Source organism: Spodoptera frugiperda, chromosome 15 (genome assembly GCF_023101765.2).
Source record: "Spodoptera frugiperda isolate SF20-4 chromosome 15, AGI-APGP_CSIRO_Sfru_2.0, whole genome shotgun sequence".
In the NCBI taxonomy this organism is placed as follows: Eukaryota; Metazoa; Arthropoda; class Insecta; order Lepidoptera; family Noctuidae; genus Spodoptera; species Spodoptera frugiperda.
Window position 1 is genome coordinate 12,450,748 of NC_064226.1, and position 27,943 is coordinate 12,478,690.

At 33.8% G+C, this 27,943-nt stretch overlaps 1 protein-coding gene across 1 annotated transcript in view; it reads right to left on the reverse strand.

Annotated features, from left to right (window-relative positions):
* The window catches only part of LOC118271688 (protein eiger), a 65,145-nt gene that overhangs the window by 10,793 nt on the left and 26,409 nt on the right, over positions 1-27,943 (reverse strand). The window contains exons 2-4 of the mRNA XM_035587840.2: positions 15,748-15,948; positions 5,171-5,312; positions 426-561 (exon numbers count right to left, since the gene is read on the reverse strand). Coding sequence (XP_035443733.2) covers positions 426-561; positions 5,171-5,312; positions 15,748-15,948 — 479 coding nt within the window. The remainder of the gene's footprint in view (positions 1-425; positions 562-5,170; positions 5,313-15,747; positions 15,949-27,943) is intronic.

Here is a 27,943-nt window from a genome sequence, read left to right on the forward strand (position 1 = left end):
AATAATAGGGATGATGACGGGGCATGAACATTAAATATCTATTTAGTCAATCAGTTAGGTGATGAAACAATATTAACTCATTGTGTGATCCATAAATGGTTATTCCGGGTCTGGGTGTGATAAATATGTGAAACTGTATGTCTGTAAACGCACCCACGTCACAAGAGAAAATCCTAGTGAGAGGAAACATTAAAAAAAATTCATTTTATCCAGATAATTTGGGCATGGCTCCTGACAGAAGCTACCGTATAAAGTTGCGAATGATGGTTGATTCATTCACGCCGACCAATCGAAGCACCGAACGCGCACTCGTTTCGTTTTCATTCGACATAAAGCAAACTCATTAATAAAAGTTTTACGTTTTATCCAGGTATCTTGGGTATGGTTCCTGACAGAAGCTATCGCATAAAGTTGCCTTCAATTACCTGTCATCAGTCTTGGCCGTGACCCTGGGTGCTGCGAACTCATCAACGGCTCGTGGGAGAACGCTGCGCTTGTGTCGGGACCCTTCCTCCTCGGTTGGCTTGGTCGGCTTCACTGCTGCTTGGACTGGCTGGAGCTCTGGAAATGAGAAGTAGGACAATGAGTTTTTTGAACAGCAGTACCACAATCTCCCTTTTTGAGGGTTAAAATCATTAATTGACTTCTTCCGCCTTTAGTCAGACTCTTACAAAAAACTACCCCGTTCCTTCTTCTGCTTTGAGCCGGAGCCCCGGTAAGCTAGTAGTACCACAAATCCCTTCGAATGACATTTGGAACATCCACTCAATCACAATAGCTTTATTGTAGGGAATGAAAATATTTCTACATTCTTGCCGGTTCAAATAACTGCGAGTATTAAACATGAAATTTTAGATTTTATCTCAGGATCAGAAAAATCTTAGTAGTCAAAAAAGAAGTAGGTATATATTTAGCAATAGGTACAATAGCAATATTATCACGAATCTCGTGAAAATTTAAACAGCATCATCATCTCGTACGAGCTTTTATGAGCATGTGTGTACTTCAATTTTATTATGAGGTATGCGGTTAAAAAAGGTAATTTAAAAAATTAAAAAACCCGACTGCGTTTCTTTATAATATTAAAATGAAAAAACCCTAAAACAAGAAAGTCATCGTAAAATTTAAGCAGTCGGGACCCATTCTAAATATGGGTACATACGACTGGCTTTCTAAAATGGGTCCCGACTGCTTAAATTTTACGATGACTTTCTTGTTTTAGGGTTTTTTCATTTTAATATTATAAAGAAACGCAGTCGGGTTTTTTAATTTTTTAAATTACCTTTTTTTATTTAATTTTTTTTTAGTTTTATTATTTTTGTATTTTGATATATCTAGTGTCACTCTCACAGTCAATACGAATCAAACGACCCCTATCAAGCGGAAATCCATCCAGACTAGAGAGTGAGAAATATTCGAATTTGGCGCCAAAAATCCGCCATTTTGTTTTTTTTTTATTATTTTGATATATTCAGTGTCACTTTCACAGTAAATACGAATCTAACGGCACCTCTCAAGTCAATATCCATCAAGTCGTTTAGGCTAGAGAGTGAGAAATATTCGAATTTGGCGCCAACAATCCGCCATTTTGTTTTTTTAATATTTTGATATATTCAGTGTCACTTTCACAGTAAATACGAATCTAACGACACCTCTCAAGTCAATATCCATCAAGTCGTTTAGGCTAGAGAGTGAGAAATATTCGAATTTGGCGCCAAAAATCCGCCATTTTGTTTTTTTATTATTTTGATATACCCAGTGTCACTCTCACAATAAATACGAATCTAACGACACCTCTCAAGTCAAAATCCATCAAGCCGTTTAGGCTGTAGAGCGTGCCAAACAATTATACATACATACATACATACTTACATACATACATACATACTTACATACATATATACATACATACACTCGAAAAACATAACCCTCCTTCTGGCGCAGTCGGGTAAAAAGAGGATATTGCTCCACACTCGTATGGAACTAGAGCATCCATTTAATCATACATTCCACTTAGGAGTGCTATTGCACCTGTCCCCAGGCTGTCATTCGTTTATCTAGAACTAGACATAAAACCTTTATAGCACTGAACTCTTTTACCAATGGAACCTATGGGAACATCTCTCGTCTCATCAACTTGAGTGGTTTTAATCTAATGATATTGTTATCCGTGACAGCGACCTGCCATTTTGTTTCGCTGGGAATTCCACGAATGGTTCAAAGGTGTATTTTTTTATGGAATAAGCCGGTAAATGAGCATACGGATCACCTGATGGTAAGTAATCGCCGTCGCCCATGGACACTTGAAACACCAGAGGCGTTACAAGTGCGTTGCCGGCCTTTTGGGGGTTAGGAATTTAAGGTTTGTTGGGAAATAGGGGATTGAAAAGATTGGGAAGGGGGAAATTGGGCCTCCGATAACCTCAATCACACAACGCAAGCGTTATTTCACGTCGGTTTTCTGTAAGGCCGTGGTATCACTCCGGTTGAGCCGGCCCAATCGTCAGAATCGTGCAGAAGCAGGGCTCTCCCACACTTCTTAAAATTTATGTCCACTTATCACTAGAGTTATAAAGTGTACCAAACAATCATTGGGTCATCAGATCTCATAAAATAGAGATTGATTGCTCTTAAACACACATTAAAATAAGCAACATTCTGAAATTAAAGGACGGAAGCCATAAAACGTTGTAGCTCAAAATTTTGCAGTTGTGGTTGCAATGAGTCAGAGTTATGACTAGCCGCTTCCTATGACCCTGATCGGTGCATATACACGTAATTGGTATTTTAAAGTTGGCAATACTAGAATTTTGGCTATTAATAGACTGTAGTGAGTTTCGATCGAATCCGCGGCAATGAGAAGCAATTTAGAAGTCTCGTGATTTCGATTTTGTGTTTCCAGAATGTTTTAAAAACGTTTTAATTGCCTCCTTTATAAAAAAAAATGTTTCCCAATAGGAGAACTGAGTGTATTTATACCAAAATATATGTCGCAGTAAGATAGATAAATCCGTAATATGGTTATATTACATGTTACATTTCCTAGACGCGAAACAACAATTCGTGAAACACACAAATACATTCTGCTAGCCCCATTAGATTAAGGTAACCGTGATAAAAAAAAAGATAAACGATTAAACCCGTTTTCAGCTCGAAAAGTAAAGTAATCCATTACAATAAAAGTCTTAATTTCTCACCAACTCTCAAGTTAACAAAGTTACAAACTTCTCTGGAAATCCACAAACTATTTGAAGCTGATCGTTTGATAACAGACAGATTAAATTGTTTTACAGGTTTCAGAACTTCGATACTGAGTTTTAAGTCTAAGTCTATATAATTCAATCAGATTTGCCGAATGACGTTATAAAAATAACCGCTTTCCTTTGTGATGTTGAAAGAAACTTTGAGACGAATCTGATAAAGACCGAAATTAATTACTGATCTTAATCCTATATCCCTGGATCGATCCTGGTTTTAAGACATTAATAGTTATTAAGTTATATACCAAATTGGTCTTATAGTAAAATGAAGAAAAAAGGAACGCTTAGCTCTAATTGTGATGGCAAAAAATCTAACGTTTCCTCCTCCGTAGTAAGTAAGTGAAGAATCAGGAATGTTCCAGGTCTGTTTGAAATTAATATCTTTGATTTTGACTTCTATAAACAGAATTCGAGAATCATATGATGAGTCCCACGTAATAAGTGGCAAGCCTATTAATTTTCCACTCACTGAATAAAATCTTAAGTAGCCTACGTACATTATAATGAAAATAAAGGAACATTAAAAGCAAATTCAATGCGTTGAAAGTTGAAACGTTATAAATATGAAATGACAAAGATTGAAAATGACGGTAAGAGGCTTAACTTCCGCGGCAGTCTTTCAACTAAATTCTATAAGTAGGTACAAGATCTAGACACACGGCAGTGTGTCCGCCAAGTTCGAGCAAAAAAACCGACACACCGGCCGTGGGTTATATTACACGAACCATTTCGGGCCAAGTTCGACCCACCTATAACTCAAAATCTATTTTATCTACGCATATGAAATTTCTAGTATCTGTCGAGATCTACTTACTTATCTAAAATACAAAATTTCATTAATGTACCTATTGTAGGTCTTGAGATATTGACGTCAGAAAATCGCTATTTTTACTATACACTCACTGACTGACTGACTCACTCACTCATCAAAAACCTAGACCACTTCCAATGGTCGTATTGACTTGAAATTTGGCATGGAGGTAGGTCTTTAGGTCAAGGTAAAGGAAAAAATCTGAAAATGGCCAAGTGTGAGTCGGTTTTAAAAATAATGAAAGTGTAAATTCATACCCCTAAGGAACTAAAACAAAAAAATTATCTATATCTTCCAATGGTCGTACCGACCTAAAATTCGTTACGAAGGTTTGTACCTATTTAGTCAAAGTAAAGTAAAATAAGAAAAAAAGAAAATAAACCTTACAAAAATAAATGAAATCCCACCCAAAACATAAATGTGAAAGGCTGCCAAGTTCGATAATATTGGAATGCTTCGCCTATAAAAGAAGTGAGATCTAAATAAGTACCAAGTTCCATACACAGACCTCAGTTAAAAATGATATAACTTGGCAAGTTTTAATAGAAAATTATACATATACTTGACTCATTGCGTTTAGTAGGTTTATAACAAAGTGTGTTAAAACTTGCCAACTTGTTATATCATTTTTAACTGAGGTCTGTGTATGGAACTTGGTACTTATTTAGATCTCACTTCTTTTATAGGCGAAGCATTCCAATATTATCGAACTTGGCAGCCTTTCACATTTATGTTTTGGGTGGGATTCAGCTTTTCAAGAAAATACTGATGCTTTTCATAATACTTTTGAAAACTGATTTTTACTAGGCTTTGCTCAGAAAATGAGAAAATACATTTGCTATTTTGTGAAACTAGAAAAGCTGTTTTGTCTGAGTTGCGTCATAAGTCGAGACATTTAAAAGATTGATTTAATTCGTTTTGTGACATGGTCATGGGTTATACTCTTTTAAAATATTGAATCACAAGAATAATAAATAATAATGAAATACCTAAAGCCTTTTAGATAAAAAATTTTTTGTTGTTGAGTTAAAACACTACAGAACTTAAGAGTTTTTATTAATAAACACAGAAATAATTAAATTGATAATAGTCATCTTACCAGGCAAGTCAGGGTCTTCTGGGTTTTCATTCAGTCTTCTCTTGATCTCCCCGATGTTGGTCATCACAGACTTGTCTCCGAAGCTCACGTCGCTGTCCACGAAGTCTTCAGGCCGAAGGTGCACCATATTCGTTGTGCCCACCTGAAGTAGATTGAAGATATTTATTAAGATAATTATTTGAATAATGACCTAGGACTGTTAAAAGAACATGCATACCTTAAGAGAGGTTCATAACTGGAAATGATATATTTTTTATGGTATGAGCCGGTAAACGAGACGGATCACCTGATGGTAAGCAATCGCTGCCACCCATGGTCACCCGAAACACCAGAGACGTTACAAGTGCGTTACCGACCTTTTGGGGTTAGGAATTTAAGGGTTGTTGGGGAATCGGGGATTGGGAAGATTGGGAAGGGAGATAATTGGTGGTAACCTCACTCACACAACGATACACAACGCAAGCGTTGTTTCACGTCGGTTTTCTATGAGGCCGTGATATTACTCCGGTCGAACCGGCCCATTCGTGCCGAAGCTTGGTTCTCCCTCACCTCATTTCGAACTTGACATCCGAGATTTCAGTAGGTATCCTTTATTTAAAGGTCTATTTTAACTCGTCTGTAAGTATTATACATACGATAATGTATTTTATATCTAAACGAAAATTAAATCCCTTCAGTGTATAAGACATCACGTATTCTATTCTCCCTCAACGGATTTAATATTCAATGTAATGTAGAATTTAACACCAAGTTCTTGTCAGTTGTTTATTTTATTAACGTGATAAGAATTTATTTTAAACACCACTAGTAAAGTTAGAATTTAGTGATATGTATATTAGTAATCCGGAGTTGTGAACAACCCAGCAGGATACCGGGACTCCGCGTTCTGGCTCGAAGCAGGAGTATGAACGAGGTTAGATCTCAATGTCACACAAGGTTAGAGAAGTAATTGGATGAATGATCCTCCTCAAAAAAAAAAATGGTAACAGTAAAACGAGGTGAATAGAATTCGAAGTGTGAATAAATGTTGGGTAAATGTTCTAACATCTATTCACCTCTTTTGTGTATATATTCACCCTATTCTATTCAGCCCGTTTCATGATATGTTAGTAATAATTCCTGTAATCTTATAAACAAGTTCCATTAATATTTTTTATATAGGTATTTAACAAGAATCTTAGAGTGTGACCTATCAAATTTGGCATTGAATTAAATCATTTTAAGATCGTCATTCATTCATGTTATTCATTCATTTATTGCCAAAATCAAGTTTAATAATAAATAATGCATGTTTATGACTAATATAATTATTAACATAACACTATAATTTATTAATTTTATATTCTTCCATTTATAATGTCAATGTATGAAATTAATTATTTTAATTTGAATACTGGCGCCGTCTGAGTTTCTAAAGAGCGTTGCTAACTCACACATTAGACAGTTACAGCTATGTTACTACCTCGTTACTCGTAGTTTGTGTGGAAGCTAGACTAAGTTTGTTGAAATTTGTCTGTGTACGAATAGTTATTTGTAACATTTCAAGACCCCTGTAATTCTAGCTGGGGGGCACACGTAGTAAAGAGCCCTTGTAAACTATAACATTGAAAACTGTAGTTAGAAATGACAAGATCATGATAATATAATATCTCATTTCAACAGTCCTGAATTACAGACGAAGGCTATATGTGGATGATTTAAAAAAAACACAAACAGTTAACGGCGTCATTATCCTCAACCAAAAGTTAACAATTCTGCCGATTGAAACAAAATTTGGTTTCAATAAATTAAGCTGTGACACTGCTCTCAACCAATCCAATAAAAATAAGGATGATAATAAGCTACCACGATGCTTAATAACGCAGGAGAATAATGATTTGTTAAATACAAGTTATCCCATGTGCCAATGCAGGTAAATCCATATTGTAGACCACACTGTACACAATGGATACATTAAAGTGATTTGATTTGATCCTATATCAAACTAGTGTCTCCCAATGTAATAAAGGAAATAATTTACTTTAGTAACAAATTACACAATATGTAACCTTTCTTACGTAATTTAAATACATTTCTAGTTATTCTTTTCTTCTAAAGAAGATGAAAGAAAGTAATTTTCGAAATCCTCGAAACGAACAATAGAATCCGAATTGTTCTACTAAAACAAAGCTTCGGTAAACTGTTCACTGTAAAGTAAATAAATAACAGGAAACAATATGAGAACTTTGAAAGAAATTATTAACAAAAATATACAGAAGGTCAATAATTATTCAGCAGCAAAACAGAAAGATGACCTTAACTTGAGTAGATTCCCATGATAGTAGAAAAGCGTAGAAAAAAAAACAATTAGTCACTATTATTCCTGCGAGTTAAGTTAAGCATCCACAGGCCCGCATCGTACGCATCGCACGCAACGCATTTCAGTTTCTTTCGTTTATCTCGTCGGCAATGCCTACATGCGATGCGTACGGAACGCGTACGATGCATGTGGACGCTTACCTTTAAGGCCTAGAATATGTCAGAAATATAGAAAGAGATATAAATAGATCAACTCATCTCTTCTAATAGTTACAACGTACAAACTACTCACAAGTTGTGATCTGTCCTAAAAGTGATGGGACAAGACTATGGTTTACCTAATGCAAAAAAACTACACAGTCGTAGTGCAGTCAGCCTAATTACAAAACTACAAACACTTAACGCAGCTGCCATTACTATTTTTGCAAAACAAAAAACGAACTTCACGATCCCTTTTCAGTTAACATATAAATGGGCCTTTTGCATTTGTTTATTTAGTGACTCGAGTGAGTAAATGGAAAGCGGTAAGTGCTCTCGATGATAGCGATCCAGTAAAAATATAATATAAGCAGATGATACATTTTGGAAATTCAACAACAAATTGAACGGGCGCTGTTGAAACGTTTTAAGATAAATGTGAATATGAAATTATTTGTAATTCGTTTTGTTAACGTTGAGAAATAAAAGGGCACGCACGTTAAAATGGAGGGATAAAAAAGGATGGAAGAAATTTTTCAACACGTAAGTATATTATGTGTATGGTAGAAGATGGTTATTATTCTTGGGTGGATAAATAGTACAGATTTTAAATGTTTTTACTACCTTCACGGGGTTTACTTTAATTTAGATGTATGTATGTGATGTTAGGTGCTACGTGTTACATATTAGACGAATACCGGTATTTTTCAATTACCAATCAAAGATCTAACTTTAAGAGGTGAGAGGAAGTGTCAGACTCTTACTGACTAAAAACCCCTGTTCCTACTCCTGCTTTTCGAGCCGGAGCCCTGGTAAACCCGCTAGGTAGTCCGCAGCTTCGGTCGAAGAACCTAGGATAGCCTTCCAGGATGAAAGATACTACCTGAACGTTACAAAAATCTATGTAAAGTTTATCGACAGAATTCTTCATAGGAAAGATTCATCAATTAATTTAAAATGTTCTACTCAATCATCCGAAAGCCTCAAAATATCGTTGCCACGAGGCATAAATCTTAGTGAAATATCAAATAAATACAAAGTGTTCTTCAAAAAGCACTCAGAATAAGCGATTGTCGAAAGAGGCTTGTCAAGGAGAGGCGGCAATGAGACGGGAGCGACGGACAAACGAGTGCCACTTGAAATATTTGCACCACTTCTTAATGTCTACGTAGACGGGAGACTATTGACCGTTAAGGACAATAATCAATTCTTGATCCACAGTGAAAAATGGACCACTAAGAACTTGGCTCAACTACCTCATGTGGTACTCTTACGGCCGAAACCGATAACAATCCAAAATCTTTGGATGGACCTTCACCATAAGTTCTATGAAGATTTTGCCAAAAATCAGGATAAATTTGGATTAATTTAGAAACTACTTTCAGGAACTAACAAATATCTAGACATTTTGTCCTGTATGCGACTGTTTATTACTCATTCACGTAAAAATAGCTGAAGGATCGGAATGAAATTTGGTCAGGGGCTGGAACAACATATAGGAATGCTTTTTATACCACTCTTCAAATAAAAGTAATCCATGGACAGTTGCTCGTCTGCACAGGTCTTAAATGTCATCAGATGTTGGTATTAACAGGATCGCTGACACATTGCTATGGGATATCGAATTCATATAGAGCTCAATTTAGCACAAGTTCAACGACAAGGAAAGGTGAAATCAATGATTGGGATAAATGTAATTGGAGTGTTAAAGGCAAAAGGCCATATTTTTTCGGTTAGAATTCGCAGGGAAATTGTAGTATAGAATGGGGTAGATGATTAAGTTTTATTTTAATGTCCGTCTTGTAGATTATTTTGAAATATGTTACGTTCAATACACGTATTTTTATTTTCTTACAGAAACAAATACTTTCCAAGATATATCGATTTAAAATATCGCATGACGTCACTTTTAGGTACATTTTATACGTAGAAATGACGTGTTTGCTCTCCTGCTAAGTATTTGTTATCTTATATGACTACTAAAATACTAAATACTTGTCTTATATCTTTGAATGATTAAACTGACGGACTAAATAGATTTTTAATTCATACCCCGTCATTATTTCTATTGCTAGTCTCAAATACGCGCAAAATAAACTTATAATCCTGATGCTGTCAACTAGTGTACCAATGTTCCATTAATATTTTTATTAGCTCGTAATAAATTACGAACCAAATTAACATACTCAAGATTATCAATGAAATAAGCATTAATATTTATGGGACTAATCAATTCTTAAATAAATAATTCATTGGTACCTACGTGTTTGGAAAGAATCTGAATTATTTTTAATGAAATTAATATAAATATTCTGAGTATTTGACAGTGGAACATTTTTCAATACAGGAAAAATGTGCTGGAACATAATTTAGTTTAAAGCCAAAAATAACGTGCATTTTATAACATTTTAAGCTTAAGTTAGACAAAGTACACAAAATAAAACATTATTATAGTTGAAGGAACACGCTACAAAAGTAAATTCTATAAATACAATCTTTTGTAGCTATTTCTGTAATACTTGTATGCGAATTCAATACGCATATATTACAAAACAGTTTCAATGACGTAGGCAGGTTTATCCAACCTAATATTCATTATTATAATTGCTATAAACGACAGTATTGATTCCACATCCGGTGTTTCAAAATCTTCAACTTACCGCCTTACAGGACATAGTATTAGATAAGTATATACATAATTTATAAGATAGCCTACTGATACTTAAAATATTTTGGAGCAAAACAATGGTTTTATACTTTAAAGGAGAAAACACGAAGCTTAGTTCAGCTAACAATATAGTTTAATTATTCTAGCGTGGTAAACAAACGTCGCAGAGTAAATACTCAAACATTCACATAGTAACAGAATCGTGACGAAAATGTAAACAATTATTTAGAAGAGATCCTTCTAAGATATTAAACAATACTTTGCTTCAGGACTATTTCGTTTAAATATTTATAAAATATTAATACATAATAATATGGTTAGATATGATGGGGATAGGACACTTTGGAACGAACAAATAGCTTCATTAGAGAACTGACCGACAGACAGACATTACCAATATTATTATATACTAGCTTTTGCCCGCGACTTCGTTCGCGTGGAATAGTGACTTCCGGCAAATTTTTGGTTTTAACCACATAGTTATCGCGGGATCTCTTCAAAAATGAGATGTGGAAGATATTCCAGGGAACTCTTCAAAAATCAACATAATGAGCTCTGCGTTTGAATTTAATAGTTATACTCACTTAGGGCATTGAAAAAATATAAAAACGGACTTAATACTAACTTAAAACTAAAGAAAGCTAATTACGAATTTATAACTTAAAAAAGAAATATATTACAACCTATCCTCTATGCTATAATAACCAAGCTTAAACTAAATAATTTAAAAGAAACGACTTAAACTAATCTAATTAATTTAGTAAATTAGACTTACAATTTTTTAAAAAAACTAACTACAGTAACTACTAATAATCGATATCAAACTAAACCTACGTTAAATAGTTTAACCAAAAAAAGAAAACCCAACAAATAAACTTATTAATTGACAAATACAACGAAACCAATTTAGAATATACGAAACAGCAGGAACTACAGACAAATAATCATACGACTGATAATTACTTTTTCTACGATAGTACCGAAGCGCTCGGCCGATACCCAACCAAATGAATGTAACGAAACCATAGCGCGATCTATTTCGATCTATCGAGGATAAAGACAACTTGGATTATTTATTTATACTCCGTTCGGGCATTTTCTTTGTACTAAAAGTTTAATTAATTGATATTATTTTTTTATACCTTTTTACGTATTTATTTACTTTTTTCGATGAATTAAAACAATAACATGAACCGAAGTCGTGTCAACGATCGACATAGAATTATCTATACTCCGTTAGAGTTTTCTTTGTACTAAATGTTTTATTATATTGATATTATTTTTTTCATACCTTTTTACTATTTATTTACTTTTTTTCGATAAATTAAGACAATAACATGAACCGAAGTCGTGTAACGATCACATAGAATTATTTATAAATAATTTATTTCTTATTTTTAGATTTTTGAAAAAAAATATATCTATGTCCTTTCTAAGGTTCTAAACTATATCTGTACCAAATTTCAACTCAAATCCGTCAAATAGTTGCGGAGATTAATGGTATAAGCATAGAATGTTCGACGTGATTCTTTAAGACATAACTTTTTTATTTATGAACCGATTGACATGAAACAAACACTAAATGTAAATTTAAGCATTACTTACTTAAGAACAATTTCGTTTAAATATTTATAAAGTATCAATACATATGGTTAGATATTTTAGATATGATGGGAATCTACACTTTGGTTGGAACGAACAAATAGCTTCACTAGAGGACTGACCGACAGACAGACATTATCAATATTATTATATTTGCTTTGACGTTCAAAAGTGCCTTCCTGGTTTATTTGAAATAAATAATTTTGACTTTGACTTTGATGTAAGAACTATTATTCCATATATTACCAAGTGAGGAATGGGCGGGAAAATTATAACCTCAAAATTTATTTTTTAGGTTATGTAGTATTCCGCCATTTTAATCCGCCATTTTAATTTGTCTCGGTGTATTCACGTAAATACATATCGATTTTCTTATTAATCTCCTTGACAACGAAGCTGATGGTTAATGGATTATGTTCATGAATTATTAATGTTTATTGTTATTATCCACGCCTTGTATAATCTGCTAAGTATTGCTATTAAATAACAGGATAATATGTCAATGCATGTGTGATTCCCTTGTTTTTGTAAAGGATTTTATTATTATACATACATAATGTATAATATATGCATAATGTATGTACAATACATATGTACAGTATAATTATATTGGAGTGATACCACGATATCACCGAAACTCGACGTGACACAACGCTTGCCTTGCGTTTAGTTGTGTGTGAGGTTTCAGGAGGCCCGATGGCCCCAAACGGCAACGCACTTGTAACGTCTCTGGTGTTTCAAGTATCCATGGGCGGCGGCGATTGCTTACCATCAGGAGATACGTCTGCTCGTTCACCGGCGATAAGAAAATGTATAATAATAAAATACCTGTAGATTTTATAATATATGTATGCAAAAATCCGAACAACATCTGAATATGTACTTAATTCATCATTAAACAAGCGTATAAAAACGACTTTTACAAGCTCTTAAGTACCTAGGTAGCAACTTAAAATTGTATTAGCATAGATTAAAATAGTTCTGACATCATGTTATGCGAAATCTTAATAGATTTGTTTAAAGCACTAGACTTCTAATAAAAATACATGTTTTCCTTATAAGATTTTGAATCGTACACTTTAAATGTAGGTAAGTAGTTGGAACGTTTTAAAATTTATGTATGTTTTAAAATTTTGTGAAGATTAGTTGTTTTAAATAAAAAAAAAAAACTCAGAAAATTACGAAATATTTTATCTAATCTAATCTTCATCAGCTTAATCTTTAAGTGTGGGAGAGTCATGATTCAGCACGAATGAGCCGGTTCGACTGGAGTAATACCACGGCCTCACAGAAAACTGACGTGAAACAACTTGCATTGTGTTTCGTGTTATGAGTGAGGTTGCCGGAGGGCCAATTACCCCTTCCAAATCATCCCATTCTCTGATTCCCTAACGACCTTTAAATTCCTAACCCTGAAAAGGCCGGCAACGCACTAGTAACGCCTCTGGTGTTTCGGGTGTCCATGGGCAGCGGTGATTGCTTGCCATCAGGCCATAAAGAAATCCAAGAGTTTGAAGTTCGTCAGTTTGCAAACTCCAAACTCAAATAAACTTATCATGTTCACGTTAACATGTCCGTAAATACTTTCTTTAGGCATTAAATGTCAAACATTCCCAAAAATAAGAACAATTTTCCTGTTTGAAAGCATTCAGATTATTTACAAAAAGGATTCGCAATTAGCACAGAATTCGGAACATTTCAATACGTTTGCCGTTTCGAAGAAAACATTAGGATTGTTTTCTCAATGTTATTCCGTAAATATTTTTTTGTTGTTCACTTATTTTGTCTGAAATTCTGAATAAGGATCTGAGTAACGGTTATTAGATCGAAAAAAGTCAGAACCTAATGAAATTAATCAAATACCGTATCCTGTTCTAGATTTTTTTTTATGTCTTCTTTGTAGACAAAACAACCATTATTACGAAATGAAACTAATATTAGCTATTACTTAAATATTTGTGCAAATAACTACGTAGGTGTTGGTAGCAAAAAGAATAAAATGAAGTAGGTAATAAAAAAAAAGAAAATACTTTCGATATTTAAATTACGAGATTCGTTATTTAAACATTTCTTTTTTTGTTACTTTATTAACATGAACATCTGACCTTTTCGTCTATTTCAGTCTACGTTTAATTGGTTCTGAATTTTCGTTTTTTAACAAGCAAAATTGATTTTTTAACCGACTTCTCTCTTAACAAAATATAACTTACCGATACTACCTATACCTACATTGTATAATAATATGTATCTTAGGTGTTAATATAATTTTGTTTAGTAATTGTGGCACCGACTTCTAAACTAGCAGTGAGTAGACACAGACAGTACAATGATAGTTCTTTTTGGTTTTTAGTTTTAGGAAGTCGGTTTTTTTCTAATTAATAAAGCAAAGACGGAATGTGGTGTCGTATAAAACTCGTTGTATCGAGAATATTTACTGAAGCACGACGACGCATGCGACATCTACCTTGAACCCTGACCGCATCACTACATACCTACCTATACCTATACGATCAACTATAATTACTTCTTTTAGCACCTTTATTATGTCTACAACCGATGAATAGACATAAACAGCTTATTATTGAATACCTACTATCATAATACTCACTATCATCAACTGTATCTGTATACTAATATATAAAGTTGAAAAGTATGTTTGATTAAACGCCAATCTCCGGAACTACTGATCCGATTGGATAAGGTTATAAACTATGAAATCATCACTTAATGATCAATAGGAACTGACCAGAGTGGGTGAAATCGCGCAGAAGTAGTAAAAGAAGGAGCTAGTTTCATAATATTTATGGTAGGTAATACATTGGTACAGCCATTGTCGCGCAGCCACTGACTCAGTAGTCCGTCTCCTATGTGGCAAAATGATGCTCATTAATATTAGCCTCTAGCATGGATTGAAACTAGTCTAGTTCCTCGTCAAAGAGTAACGTGAGTAAGCCGATAATATAATAATTAGGTAATTTATTATGTAATACTTAATACCTAAAATTATGGAAAAAGAAAATACACAGTGAGCAATTCTTTCCACCACGTAAAATATGGCTATAATTCGGGTTGGGTATTATAGATACTCTCTATCACGAATGTTCAAGAAATATTATTTCTTGAACATTCTCAGTGGTGTTATATGAAAAGAAAATTATGAAAGCAACAAAAATATTGGAGTCAAATCGGTCGGGACGTCCTGTGGTGCTGTGGTAGTCATATCTAAATGTAGCGTTTGGTTTTCATTTACGAATGAATATAAATTTTAAAGATTTCAATTTACGAATACAAATAAAGATTTCAACTCGTTGCTTCTGATATAGAAGTTAAAAATAAGGCATGAATAATGAATATAGGTACACAATTATTAAAAACAAATTTCAATCGATTCTTTTTTGATTACTTAAATAGCTTTCTTATGCCAACAAAGCCTCGTCTCTACTACGAATATTTCTTGCTACTAGTTCCTTGTCGCATAGTCAACAATGTCGTCCGACGTCGCCCGACATCGCCCGATGTCTCTAGGGACACATATCGGTCGACAAATGTTCCTAATGGGGACGAGACTTAAGTCCACTTCTTCTTCGAATGTAAGATTACTTTACATTTAACTTTTTCACTTCGATCAAATTTAATAACTAACTAGTTGACACGTGCCAATAGATTTTACATTTCAATTCTACTTTAAACAATACTTTTAAACACTGTCTTTCTCTCCTGAGTTCTACTACAAAAGTAAAGACATTAAGTAGGAACATAGGACCAAAACTAAAAACAAAGATGCATCTTAAGACATGCGTCAAGTACTTACATGTTGTGCCCTCTTATCATAGTCAGGGTACCAGTCTCCGCTCTCAGCATCGTCTCCAGAATCCATGAGGTCCTCATCATCACCCATATTCTCATCTTCCAGCACCGTTAGACCGTGCAGCTTCTCCAGAGAGTCATACGCTCGGTCCTTGGTGTCATCCTTGTCATCCACTATGCTGCTGATGTCGTCATCTGCGTAGATCTGGTGACAAAGAAATTTGGACTTAGAAATTTGGTATTATAGGGTTCTGAATGGCTTTTGATAATGTTTTATTGTATATTCTCATCGTTCATATACACGCGAGTTTTGCACGCAATACGAAATAAGCCTAGAATGTGAGAATTGTATGAGTAGGTATAAGAACTCAATTTTCACAAATTTCCTAAGAACCTATGTCAAAGTTTCGGTCTATTTTCCTAACATTAAGAAGTATGAAATCTGTCACTATAAATCAAGAGGTGGTGCTGAAAATTCTGTAGAACTGGGCACAAAAATAATAACCGAACTTAGCTGCTAAAATTGTACCAAATACGTAGTAAATGGTAACATAAAAGTGAGTTACCTTTTTAACAAAAATAAACTTAGGTACTACCGTACTTAGCGACATTTAATGATCACTTACAATACTCCTTAGTAACGATTTTGTACCGAAAACAATCACTAAGGACTGGGTTAAGTAACCATTACACGAGTACGGCAGTTTTTCAAATGGTAATCAGAATTTAGAGGCTACTAATGTAGACCGGGGACATAAAACCCACAGTCCACAGTTGTGTGTAGAGACAATAAAACGAGTAGAACATCTAGAACTTTCCATTACTCTCCATTAGTCGAACAAGTGAACACGACATGATCACATCAAGCTGTACAACACCAGTATAAACTGACCTTCGATTGTGTGAAAAGATCTTATAAAGTGAGACCATTGTTATCTGGTTTTGTATAGCTGGGTATGCAGCCGTAGGTATACACGAAGAGCTAGAAGAGAACTGTATTATTTTCTTTTACTTCACTCTCAAAATATTGAGCGAATGCAATCAAACGCTGTTGTTACAGGAGAAAGCTTTTGATTTTCAATTTGATTAATTAAGTACAGAAATGTGGGAAAGCGTGTTTTATTCGCCTTTTATTACAGCTTCGAATGTAGATTGCAATGGTGTGGAAACGAAACAAAATGTAACGAACCAATATTATGTTTTTCTCTGAAAGAAAAGGTAAGGTTTTTATTTTAGCTCACTCTACATCAAAAATGACTAAAATGCATTATTTCTACCCTAATGAAAGTTCTAGGCAGTAATTCTCTTTCGTATGGTAATATAGGTATAAGAATAGTAATATGTTTTTCTCATTTAAAGTAGTAATTGTGAAAATAGAGTATAAGGTACAATAGGGTTGATATATACATGTGGATAAAAAACCTTTAACAAACGATTAAAAAATATAAGGCTGGAGAACTAAAATCACAGCTCAAATATAGATAGTTTATAAAACCTTAGAAATTGGAAATATAAGAAACACACCTTGACAAAAATTCTTCACTTAGTGACTCTAAAGACCATTAAGATCAAACAGTTAGGTCCTCAGGTCCAATCTAATAAAAAACGACCCAAAATCATGAGCATTAGAGACGCTTTTATCGAACACCTAAAAGTATTTTCAAGCAACTGTTAGCCATTAATGCCAGTGTCACGTTCCGAACACCAAAGTGGTTTACCTTTACTGCTAAATTGAGAACTTTCAGGTGTCTAGTCGTGATCATGACAGCTTAACCCTATTCGGTTTCATCTCTTTAAATTGATAGAATAAGCCGTCACTCGTTTCGTCGCTCTTTCAAATCGGATTGAAGGACCATCGAACTTTTATTTACACATTTATAAAATAACCGCACGTAACGTTAAAGCAATAAGGTTGTTAATAACATAGCATCAATCATCATAAAGACTTAATATCAAAATGTTCAAGACGCAGACGCAAACAGAAATCAAATTACACATATCACAAAACAAATTAAATAGCAATTTCTGTAAAGTGTAAGTACCGCAAGAATTCAATTATGTAGAACCCTTAAAGGTGATTAAAGCAATTTGTCATCACAAGTGATCCCTGTCAGTAGGATGTTCATACAACTCTGTGTAATTCATGTGAAAGATATGTGACGTATGATCCGTCATGTAGGTGCGGACAAAAGGACCAAGTTTGAGAAAATTTTGGTCTTTTGTTACACTAGATTTAACTTGATCGATACAAGAATCTTTGTGTTGTTTTGATGATTAGATTAAGCTTGGCCGATAGTTTTTATATTATTATTGATTAATTTTATAATTAAAGTCTTATAAATCGCCTATGACGTGTATTATCACTGGTTTGTTGGGCTTTTTGTCGTATTTCATGATGTATCTCGAAATCTAACGACCAATAACAAACATGATACAATCAGATTTCTTTTCTCATTGTTCTACTCGTGTTATGATTTATCCTCAACTAACAGAATATTCAATCTATGATCGGAGTAAAGAGTCAGGTAATTTTGTGAATCTTCTGTCTATTTCTATCCTGCTCCCATGGGCTATCAATCATAATAAATGATTGTACGATGGTAATACGACGGCCCTTAAAATATTCCTTCAGGGTATCCATATCAAATAGAATGGTTAAGTAGATTTTCTTAGAAATTTAATAATAATATGAAACTTGTTCATACAATTTCGTTAGAGGGTTATTTTATTATAATAATGCTTCTGTTATTAAGATTTTTTACTGATGTAAATAAGTTCTCGGCAAATACAATCATTTTCTTAGAAGCTTCTCCTTTTAAGATATTTCTTAGGCAAATACAACGTTCTTGGAAAAGAATGATTACATTAAATAAGCATTGGCTGTTTATAAAGAGCAAATCTTGACTATGTTCTTTTAATTTTAAATATATATTGTTATGAATACGTAAATGCATATGTCGGTGGTCACTCTAACGTTATTCTAGTCTTCTCTTATAGACAAAACAGTTAGATGACGTAGGTGTAAAGTCGCATGTTGCAACGTCACGCCTTTTATCCCCGAAGGGGTAGGCAGAGATGCATAGTACGACACGTAATGCCGATATACATTGTATACCTACTTTATACTATTTGTGTTTTAAGTCCCATGTAGTAGGGAGTGAGCCTATTGCCATATACTGGGTCCAATTACATTTTCGAAAAACCGAAAAAAGCCCAGTAATTCTTTGCTCGACCCGGGAAACGAACCAGTGACCCCTTGTTCGGCAGTCGCAGTTGCGACTACTCGACAAACGAGGCAGTCGCATGTGTTTACAATTAGACCCAATCAATGAAAGTTTACAAATGAAACGTTAACTCACATGTAGCATTGATTGAGATTCCCACACGAACGACTTAATTAACTAATCCCTTGAATCGCGAAACGTGATCCAAACTGTATCGCATTTCTATAACACCAACCTTTGAACTATATATCTAACTCTTTCACTCTTTTTTCAGGACGATAAGAGTAAAAGAGATGAATAGAGAGCTTGTTATTTGAAAGTTCTGCGTCACATTAAACGCTTCAGTTCATAAATAAAATGTTTATCACAATATGCGTTGTCAAGATTCGCGTGAGATTTATTTATCAGATGCAATACTTGATGCATTACTTGATAGGTAGATTTAAAAAGGACGGCCCATTTAACATACTTCTAACCCCCTCCCATCCTTTTCAATATAACAAACAAAGGTTAGTTTTTAACACTCAAACTATCATATTTTTTGACCACAATGTACCTATGTTATTTCCGATTTTTGATATCCGCTCAAGAGACTTTTATTATCTCGACTTGAAGGACCAAATTTGTCTGCTAAATGTTATAAAATAATTAACATTTCTGTTTCAAAGTTAGATTAGGCAAGCCATTACAGATTTTCCATTGAAAAAGAAACTGAAAAGCATATATCTGTTAAGTTCCTCTCCAAAATAATTATTAAACAATATTTTCCCAACAACTACTAAGAAAGAGTCACTAAGGTCACTGACCTTGACAGGGTGAGTCGCAAGTCATTTCATGGTGTATTTAACACGTCCCATTTCGACCGAGCACGTTACAGACATGCGTCCAAACAAATGTACTGTCAACCGCGAATCAAGGTTTAATAAACCAGTGTAACTAGACCTCTGATTTAATATAGTTTGCTAGACATCAGAGATCAGATTGCAGGATATTATTTTGGTGTTGTATGTATATAAAATGCGTATATTAAATGTATATAATAGACATACTCACACGAACAACAAGGGCAAAGTACAAATATTTGTAGCTATAATTACTTCTTAATGTGTTGCGATAATAATGTGGGAATATTTTTTATCATTACATCTTCTTAGTACCTATATACAATATTTGTTTCTCATTTACTTGTCAGATTAATACAGAAGGACTAATTTCGCGTGTACATTAATAAGTAGACGTTTTTCTTGAGAACATAAAATAGATACCTAGATGTTAATTAAGTGCTATTTCTGGTGATGAAATAAAGACTCCTGAATATATAGACTCCTCCACTTCACTGTGCTACATAGAAGACATAGAACAACGAACCAAAACTATGCTTACAAAATTTGTAAGCATAATTTGGAACGGTTTTGAAAAAATTACACAATATTTAATATTATGTATGTGTATTTAACATTTTTCAAAACCGTTCACTTCACAAATTCAATAACGATTCTTTAGTTTCGAAAGTACTTTGTAATGATTGGAAAAAAACTATAAAACTGTTAATTACAAAAACCAAACTTGAACCTAAGTTCAACCGTCACTGTTTTCTAGGAATAGTCAACCATTAACTAACATGTATAAATAAATCATTGCTTAATTACTTAGAAATGACAAATAAAAAGACAAAGGTATTCCAAGAATAAGTAATAGGCGTAAATAAATACAATTATACCTAACAAAAGAACTCTAGCAACAACAGGCATATTTAATTTAACAAAGTGTACAAACAGAATATAATGGCTTTGAAAATTATATGTTGTTTCGCTTGTAACTACGTCCAAAGTTATATACCAATTAAAATATTACTCAGGTACAAATCCCAACAAACAAATTTCCTTGCGACTCGAAGGACCAAAGTTTTCCAATTAAGTCCGCAACTTGTCATCTGTTAGAGAAAGTTTGTGAAGTCACTAAGATAGATAAAGTGAAGGTAAAGTAGACGTTTAATATTGTTCCGATGTTATATACTTGATCAACTGCCTCGTTGGTTGACTACTGAAAGATTCTAGAGCCGAGAAAAGTATTATAAGTCATTGCAATTTCCAAAATTCTTAATAATAGCATAGGATAAGGGTCTTTGGTTTAGTTTTAACTACCAAAGACTCATAAAATTCGCGAAAAATAGAGTCTGCCTATTCCTTCGTGGAAAAGCCATGATATTATGAACATTCGCCAATCGATGACGTTTATGCATGCGGAAGCGTGGATGTACGAGGTGAATGACCGGTGACGGTGGCGCCACTTCGGATCTATGTAGGAAGGTGTCCCACAATAGTCCATCTATAATAGACTTCGCAGAAATTATCTGTGATATAATCTGCACATGACATTTGCATACTCTGTGGCTCATAGTTTTAAATACAATTAATAGTGGTTATTAATGAACGAAAACGGTATAGAAATGTCTTGTTCGTGATTCTGTATATTTTTTTTATTTTATAGTATAGCCACAAATGGAATTGGGTACTTAAAAAAGATTCCTTGGTGATTTGTTTACGTCTTAAAATGCATTAGCTTTTCGATTTGAAATCTCATTTTTATTCTCTCACTTTGTAACAGGAAATTTTGTCTCATCGAAAACAAAGACAAATTTAGAAGCCCACCTCTCGTATTTTCGATGCGCTGAATCAAGGTGTTTATAAATTAGTCTGTAATAAATCTGAATGTCACGCATAATCAATGATCATGATTTATTTGGAGGAGTTCAAAAATAAAACTTCAAAGAGGAGGCCCAGGGAAAAGAATAAGTTTTCATTGGTTTTTGTAAGTTATTATAATGTGCATCATCCTGCTTATTATGCAAGATAACAACCCTTTTTAAAATCTACTAGATTGATCCATGCTAGCTCCATTACAGAACTATTAAAATTTATATTTATGAGCTACATTATAACTTCTACATTTTATTTTAAATTATTGCTTCGTCAATTTTCTATGAACTGTCTAGTAGTAACTGAGTCATACAACATGGAAAATTCCCTTGTTAGCCCTGCTCTATTCTATATACAGGGATCCCACATAAGAGCTCATTTACCTCATATTTCTTCACAAAGCAAGTTTAGTCTCTCAAACACCCATCTCATGACAAATTGCGGTGTACCTAAGTGCCCTTTTATCATCACTTAAATTATAAACCACAGCCACATATAAACCTGTAATTTGACGGTCCAAAAGCCCGCAAACAAAAAGGAGAAATCTTTTAAAGCTTCAAAAATCAAGTCAAATTACTTGCATAAGACCTTTTTTACCGCCAAACAAGACTGAAGTGTAATTATACGCTTATTTTTATCACAAAGACCTAAAGTGAAAAGAGACGTATGAATTTATGTGAGTGCAATCAATTCGCTTCTAAATTGGTCCTGACAGCCGCACCCCGCCATTAAAGACCACGTGCTTTAATTATATTGTCACATTATGCAAGTATGTTTCATTCTCTCGGCTATATCTGCTTTAATTGTGATGATGAAACTTCCCGTTTTGTTGATTATTAATATTGTAATTAGTGTTAATGAGAATTAAAATATCGCACCTAGGTAAAGGACCATATTCAAGGCCGATCGTAATCGTTCTAGCTTTTTTATTTTTTATGTAAAATACATAGTATGATATAAAATAGTAATTTTTAAAGCTCTTCAGTCGGTAGCACCGGTGATTCATTCCGGACGGTTGAACGGCTGCACTATTTAATAACCTTCCACTTTAATATATTTTGAAAGTATAAACAGTACTTTTGAAAACAGGTCACTGTACATATAGGTCGCCTGCATTATTACAAATTGACCTGTATTATTTAACTATTCATTACACAACAAAACAATGGACTGTTATTCAGGAATATTTATTGTTTTCAATTACGTTCCTAATTGCATTTTATTGATCAATCAAAGCTTGCTATTGTGCAACGTTATTAATTGATGTTGACTATAAATAATTTATTAGAAATATTGGAATTAAATAATTTGTACATTAGAAAACAGAACGAGATATTAAAATATGCTTTAATATAAAACGAATAAAGGTGGTCTGACAAGCTTAAACTCATAAGTCTTCGTTTTCAATTTGCTGTAACAGAGCAAAACGAGAAAATATTTGACAGACGGTTCCCGCGCAAACGGAACGAGATGACACAACATTCCCAACTAACAATTTTGCCCTATAACCAAACCTTATATCTCAAAAAAGCTGGGTAAATGATGTATAAAGGTTTTGGTGGTGACTGATTGTTGTGTAAAAGCGTTTGACAACCCAGTTTGGCTCTATAAGTTTATATAGCAAAAACGACCTATTAATAGTTGATGTAAAGGTTTACTTCACGACTTTATATAGCTGTTATAGTCAGGCGTTATAGCAACCTCCATTGTGACTAGTATACAACGATTGAACTTCATAACAGTTTTAACTGTCACCCTAATGCGCCTAATTTGCGCAATAAAGGTTCGAAACGAACTCTTATGTGTCGTTTGTGAAAGTAGAGATGACAACTCAGGAATAGGACGATATTGCGATATTGAGGGTTTTAAGATCATCGTTACAGTACACAGTAATATAGTGGGCACAAAAAGTCTACATCGGAGTGATTTGGTGATACAGCTGAGTTTCAAATTATATTTATATAGCTTAATTGTCTTATAAAGGGTTGTTAATGCCCATTATAGCTGTAGTGATAAACTTATATCACAAATACACTTTTTAGAAGAAGATTGTTTTTTTATAACTATTATAGTTCCTCTATTACACAACAGTACTATAACGGAGACCTTATGTGTTTTAAAACATTATTATTGTGTATAAAGGTAGGCTAGCAATGCTTTTAAATGATAATTCCGTTTTGTAAAAGCACTTCTATCGCTCTTCTACAACAATATTGACATTTTGATACAGTGTAATTAATGCGACAATATTTTTATAAATTATAAGAGAAATGGATTTAGAAGCTTGGCAACGATACAAACGCAGTGGGACTTATAGACGAGAAGTGAAAAGACAATATGAGGAAACAACAAGAAGCACTCAAATTTGTTGAAGACCCAATTATAGAAAATGGTTCCGTACAAAATACAGTTCACGTCAGTGATGAAATGGAGAATAATTCATTTGTGGACAGCGATTCCAGGTGTGACAGTTTTTCAGATTGTTTGATTGATTCAACTGAAGAAAAAAACCAGCAACTACGAGATGGTTTGAAGCATTGGGCTATTAATTATAATATTTCACACGAAGCAATAAAAAGTTTGATAGTACTAATAAACGATCGAATACCAAATACATTGCGTGCAGATCCACGAACGCTTTTTAATACAGAAAAATCTGTCACTACTCAGCCCGTGGGAAGTGCCAGTACCATCACTGGCACAACGGCTTGACAAAAACACTGAAATGCTATCTAGAAATGATTAATAAAAGTATATCTTTAAATTCACTCAATATAAACATAGATGGACTGCCTGCTTTTAAAAGTTCAAAATTACAGTTATGGCCAATTTTGTGCAACGTTCATGAAATACCAAAACTAAGACCCATTGTAACATTGTAAAGTTTAAAAAAAGTATTCATCATATTTATGGAATAAGGACAAAAAATAAGACAAAAATAACAAACAAGCTCAAAAGGAACCCTAATTTCATGTAATGGTGGATTTAATCTATCATAATGAGTACTATAGTAGAGTTAAGGAAGCTGGAACTATGTTTATAACTTAAAATATGAAATTATTTTAGTAAAAGCTCATTAATTCGAAGGGGGCATTCAAATATGTCGTAAATCCATACATAGTTTATCAGTAAAATTACAGTCGCACAACATTTTCCTCGTAAGAGACGAATAATTCGATTAAGTACAAAATAATATCTTGCTCATCACGATACCAAGATACGTCATTTTTCTTATTTTTTTATTTCTCTTCTAAAACACTGAGACACAGCAGCGACGTGAACGAATGTAAAATGAATGAATGATGAATTTTAGTGATATAATGGAATCATGAACTCTTTTACAGTACCCAAAAACACTTTAGTAGTGCTGCGGTGGCTTATATATCACAAAATTGTCATGCCTGATACCCTTATAGTTCTACTTTAACACTGAATGGAGATATAATTGCGCCACTTTCTTTGTAGATGCACCTTCTTTGGCCTTTTATTTGACCACCGTTTAGTTTTTACAAAACGTTCTATGGCCTTCTATAAAACTAACTTTTGTTGGTTGGGTTGAATTTCAAGATGATTACTTTTTAATTTTCTTCGCTGCAACAGAGTAACTTTAAAGCCTCTTGAGTCTGCGTGTAACTTGAACGTAGACTGCATTCAGTAAGATTGATATTAAGTTTGTATTTTTTCCGTGTGCTAGGTTCCGCATTTATTAAACCAACCAGTTCCAGACCGCGAATGAAAAGTATCTGGCTTTACGAGGAACAGGAAACATTTTTAACACAAAAACACCAGCTGCAGCCACTTAATGAATACCTTCAACATTTTAATGAATCCTCATAAGCAACAAGTTATTGCAAGATGAAAAAGAAATTTATCCGAACGGATTACTTCAATGAATTCCTTTCTTATGTGTACAGAATTTTAAGCACGTTGTATATGATACAATAATCCCAAAATCTCATTCAGGATCCATGTTTATCTCATATGTCTGGCAAGAGATCAGTGGGGTTTTATATACGCGAATTTTGTTCGTAATATTGTTTTTTCGGGGCACACGAGGTCTTTAACCTTTCGACAAACAGAATAGCACACTTTTCTGGACATATTCCATTATGTGTCCTCGATCAGAAGTAAGTCAAGTATTTTTGTAATATCACTCGGATGTTTGCTGCATCTCGTCACTAAATTGAGTGGATAAGTGGATTTGATCCAATTTCCCTCAGCATCTAGTGACCCGTAAATGCAAAATGGTTGCCGGGGATGCAAGAAAATGGCCGCTAAACTATTTTAATGCGAAAATTGTAGAAGTTTTACAAAGTATGTTGTTTGTTACCCAAGTTACCTGCTCAGTTAACAAGTTTCATCGTTCAATTATGTATAAAAATGGCCTTTACGTGAGTTTTATATTAAGGAGATAAAAGTTTCTTTTTTCAACACCTTATCTCCACCCACGTACTTAAGATATTTTTAAACCGTCAATGAGTTGGTACCTACCTAAAGGTCTGACTATTAAATAATGCATTCTGTTCATGACGCATTTGAAATAAATAAAATTATGTTCAAAGACAAAATAAAGACAGTGACGAATGATGACTGTATTCAGTAAAAAAAAAAACAATGAATTTTCCGTTCCGGGTGGTCCAGAAACATTCGTGAGTATTTTTGTATTTCGGTCACAAGAATTGAAACGCAACCTCTCCGATCCAATTTACGGATGACTGACATGTTTTGGCTGTCACGTGTCAAATATCCTGCGTTGTATAACAATATCGTTGTAAACAGTGCATTTTGGCATTAAATGAATAAAGCTGTTTTCTTGATCTTTAATTGATAATTGTACCTTTTGATACGCAAAAGCCGTTTATACATACAGAACGTACGGAAAAAGTCATTTATTTTTTCTGAAAAACATCCGAACAAACATTTAAAATATTAGTGTGATACACTACAGGCTACAGCGCAGTGTAGCAAAAGGAAAATACACAATTTTAATTAAAACTTAAGCCTTAGATGTGTAGATGTAATTAGTATTAGTCCTTTGAGACGGAATACCTACATAGCTATGTATACAAACATATATGTGTATGTTCTCCACACATTGGACGGCAAAGGAAATAGTTCTTCAGATTGCAGAGTTTGTAGACTGACCTTTGAAACTCGCCCACACATTTGCTCTTAATGTAACATTTGCGAACTTCTTGGAACCTTGACGCAGATTGTAGTTAGCTACATAAGAGTTTCCTTAGGTATTTCATTTTCCACTTGCATCGTATAAGTTACCTATACTGGTTGTTAGAGTCTAAAATGACTTAATAAATGGATGCAAGCTCCTTTTTTCTTTACTTACTTAGCTCTTTATTCACGTAAATGTGTACACAAGGTGGGCTTAATGCCGTAGGCATTTTCTACCAGCCAAACCTTTGGGTGATGTAGAGACTAGCTTCAGGCTTCTGCTCTTGTAGCTTAGGATTTTTTGAATAACAGCATATTATTTTATATTAATTATTGTTGTCTTCAGAATTACCATTCAAAGTCAACATCAATTAGTTTCAATTCTTAATTTTAACGAAACAATAAGTAGCATTTAGTAAATCTGACTAAAATAAAACTGATACACGAAAACCATATTGTTTAGCTTTAAAATTGGGAATTGTATAAACCACTTTCTCAGTAAGATCCACATATCAATTAGTACCTTTTAAACTCGTTCTATTTTTTGGTCCTTTTACCCGCAGTCTTTTCCTAACCATGTTATTCTAAGACAATGACGCATGCGTTAGAATTCTAAGCATGCATGGAACTATTTTTGTTATGTTTTGGTATTGTATGCTTACAGATATATGTACAGATGTAGATGTGTATAGACTTGGTGCATTGTTGAGTAAATAAATGGACGTGTTTAAATTTATAGTGTAAAATGTTATGATCTAAGTTGGTTCTACCATATGTATGGAAGATCGTCTACTATGCTGACCAACAAACTTCACGTTTATTAGTAGATAGATTTTACTGTATTATTAAAATCAAATATGAAAATTGTACTTGCCTTTTTTAATATCTTCTACACCGTCTTTTACATTATATCCGAGACGCCACGATGACACGCAACAGATTATATTACGCAAAATATAATTTTAATAGCACGCACATCATATGTGTCAAATAAAATATCACATGTCAAAAGAAAAACGACACCATGATCTAATGCAAGACGACATATTAAATTCGTAGCGTATGATGCAAATTGTCACTCTCTACTCTCGTACGCCACATTCATAAT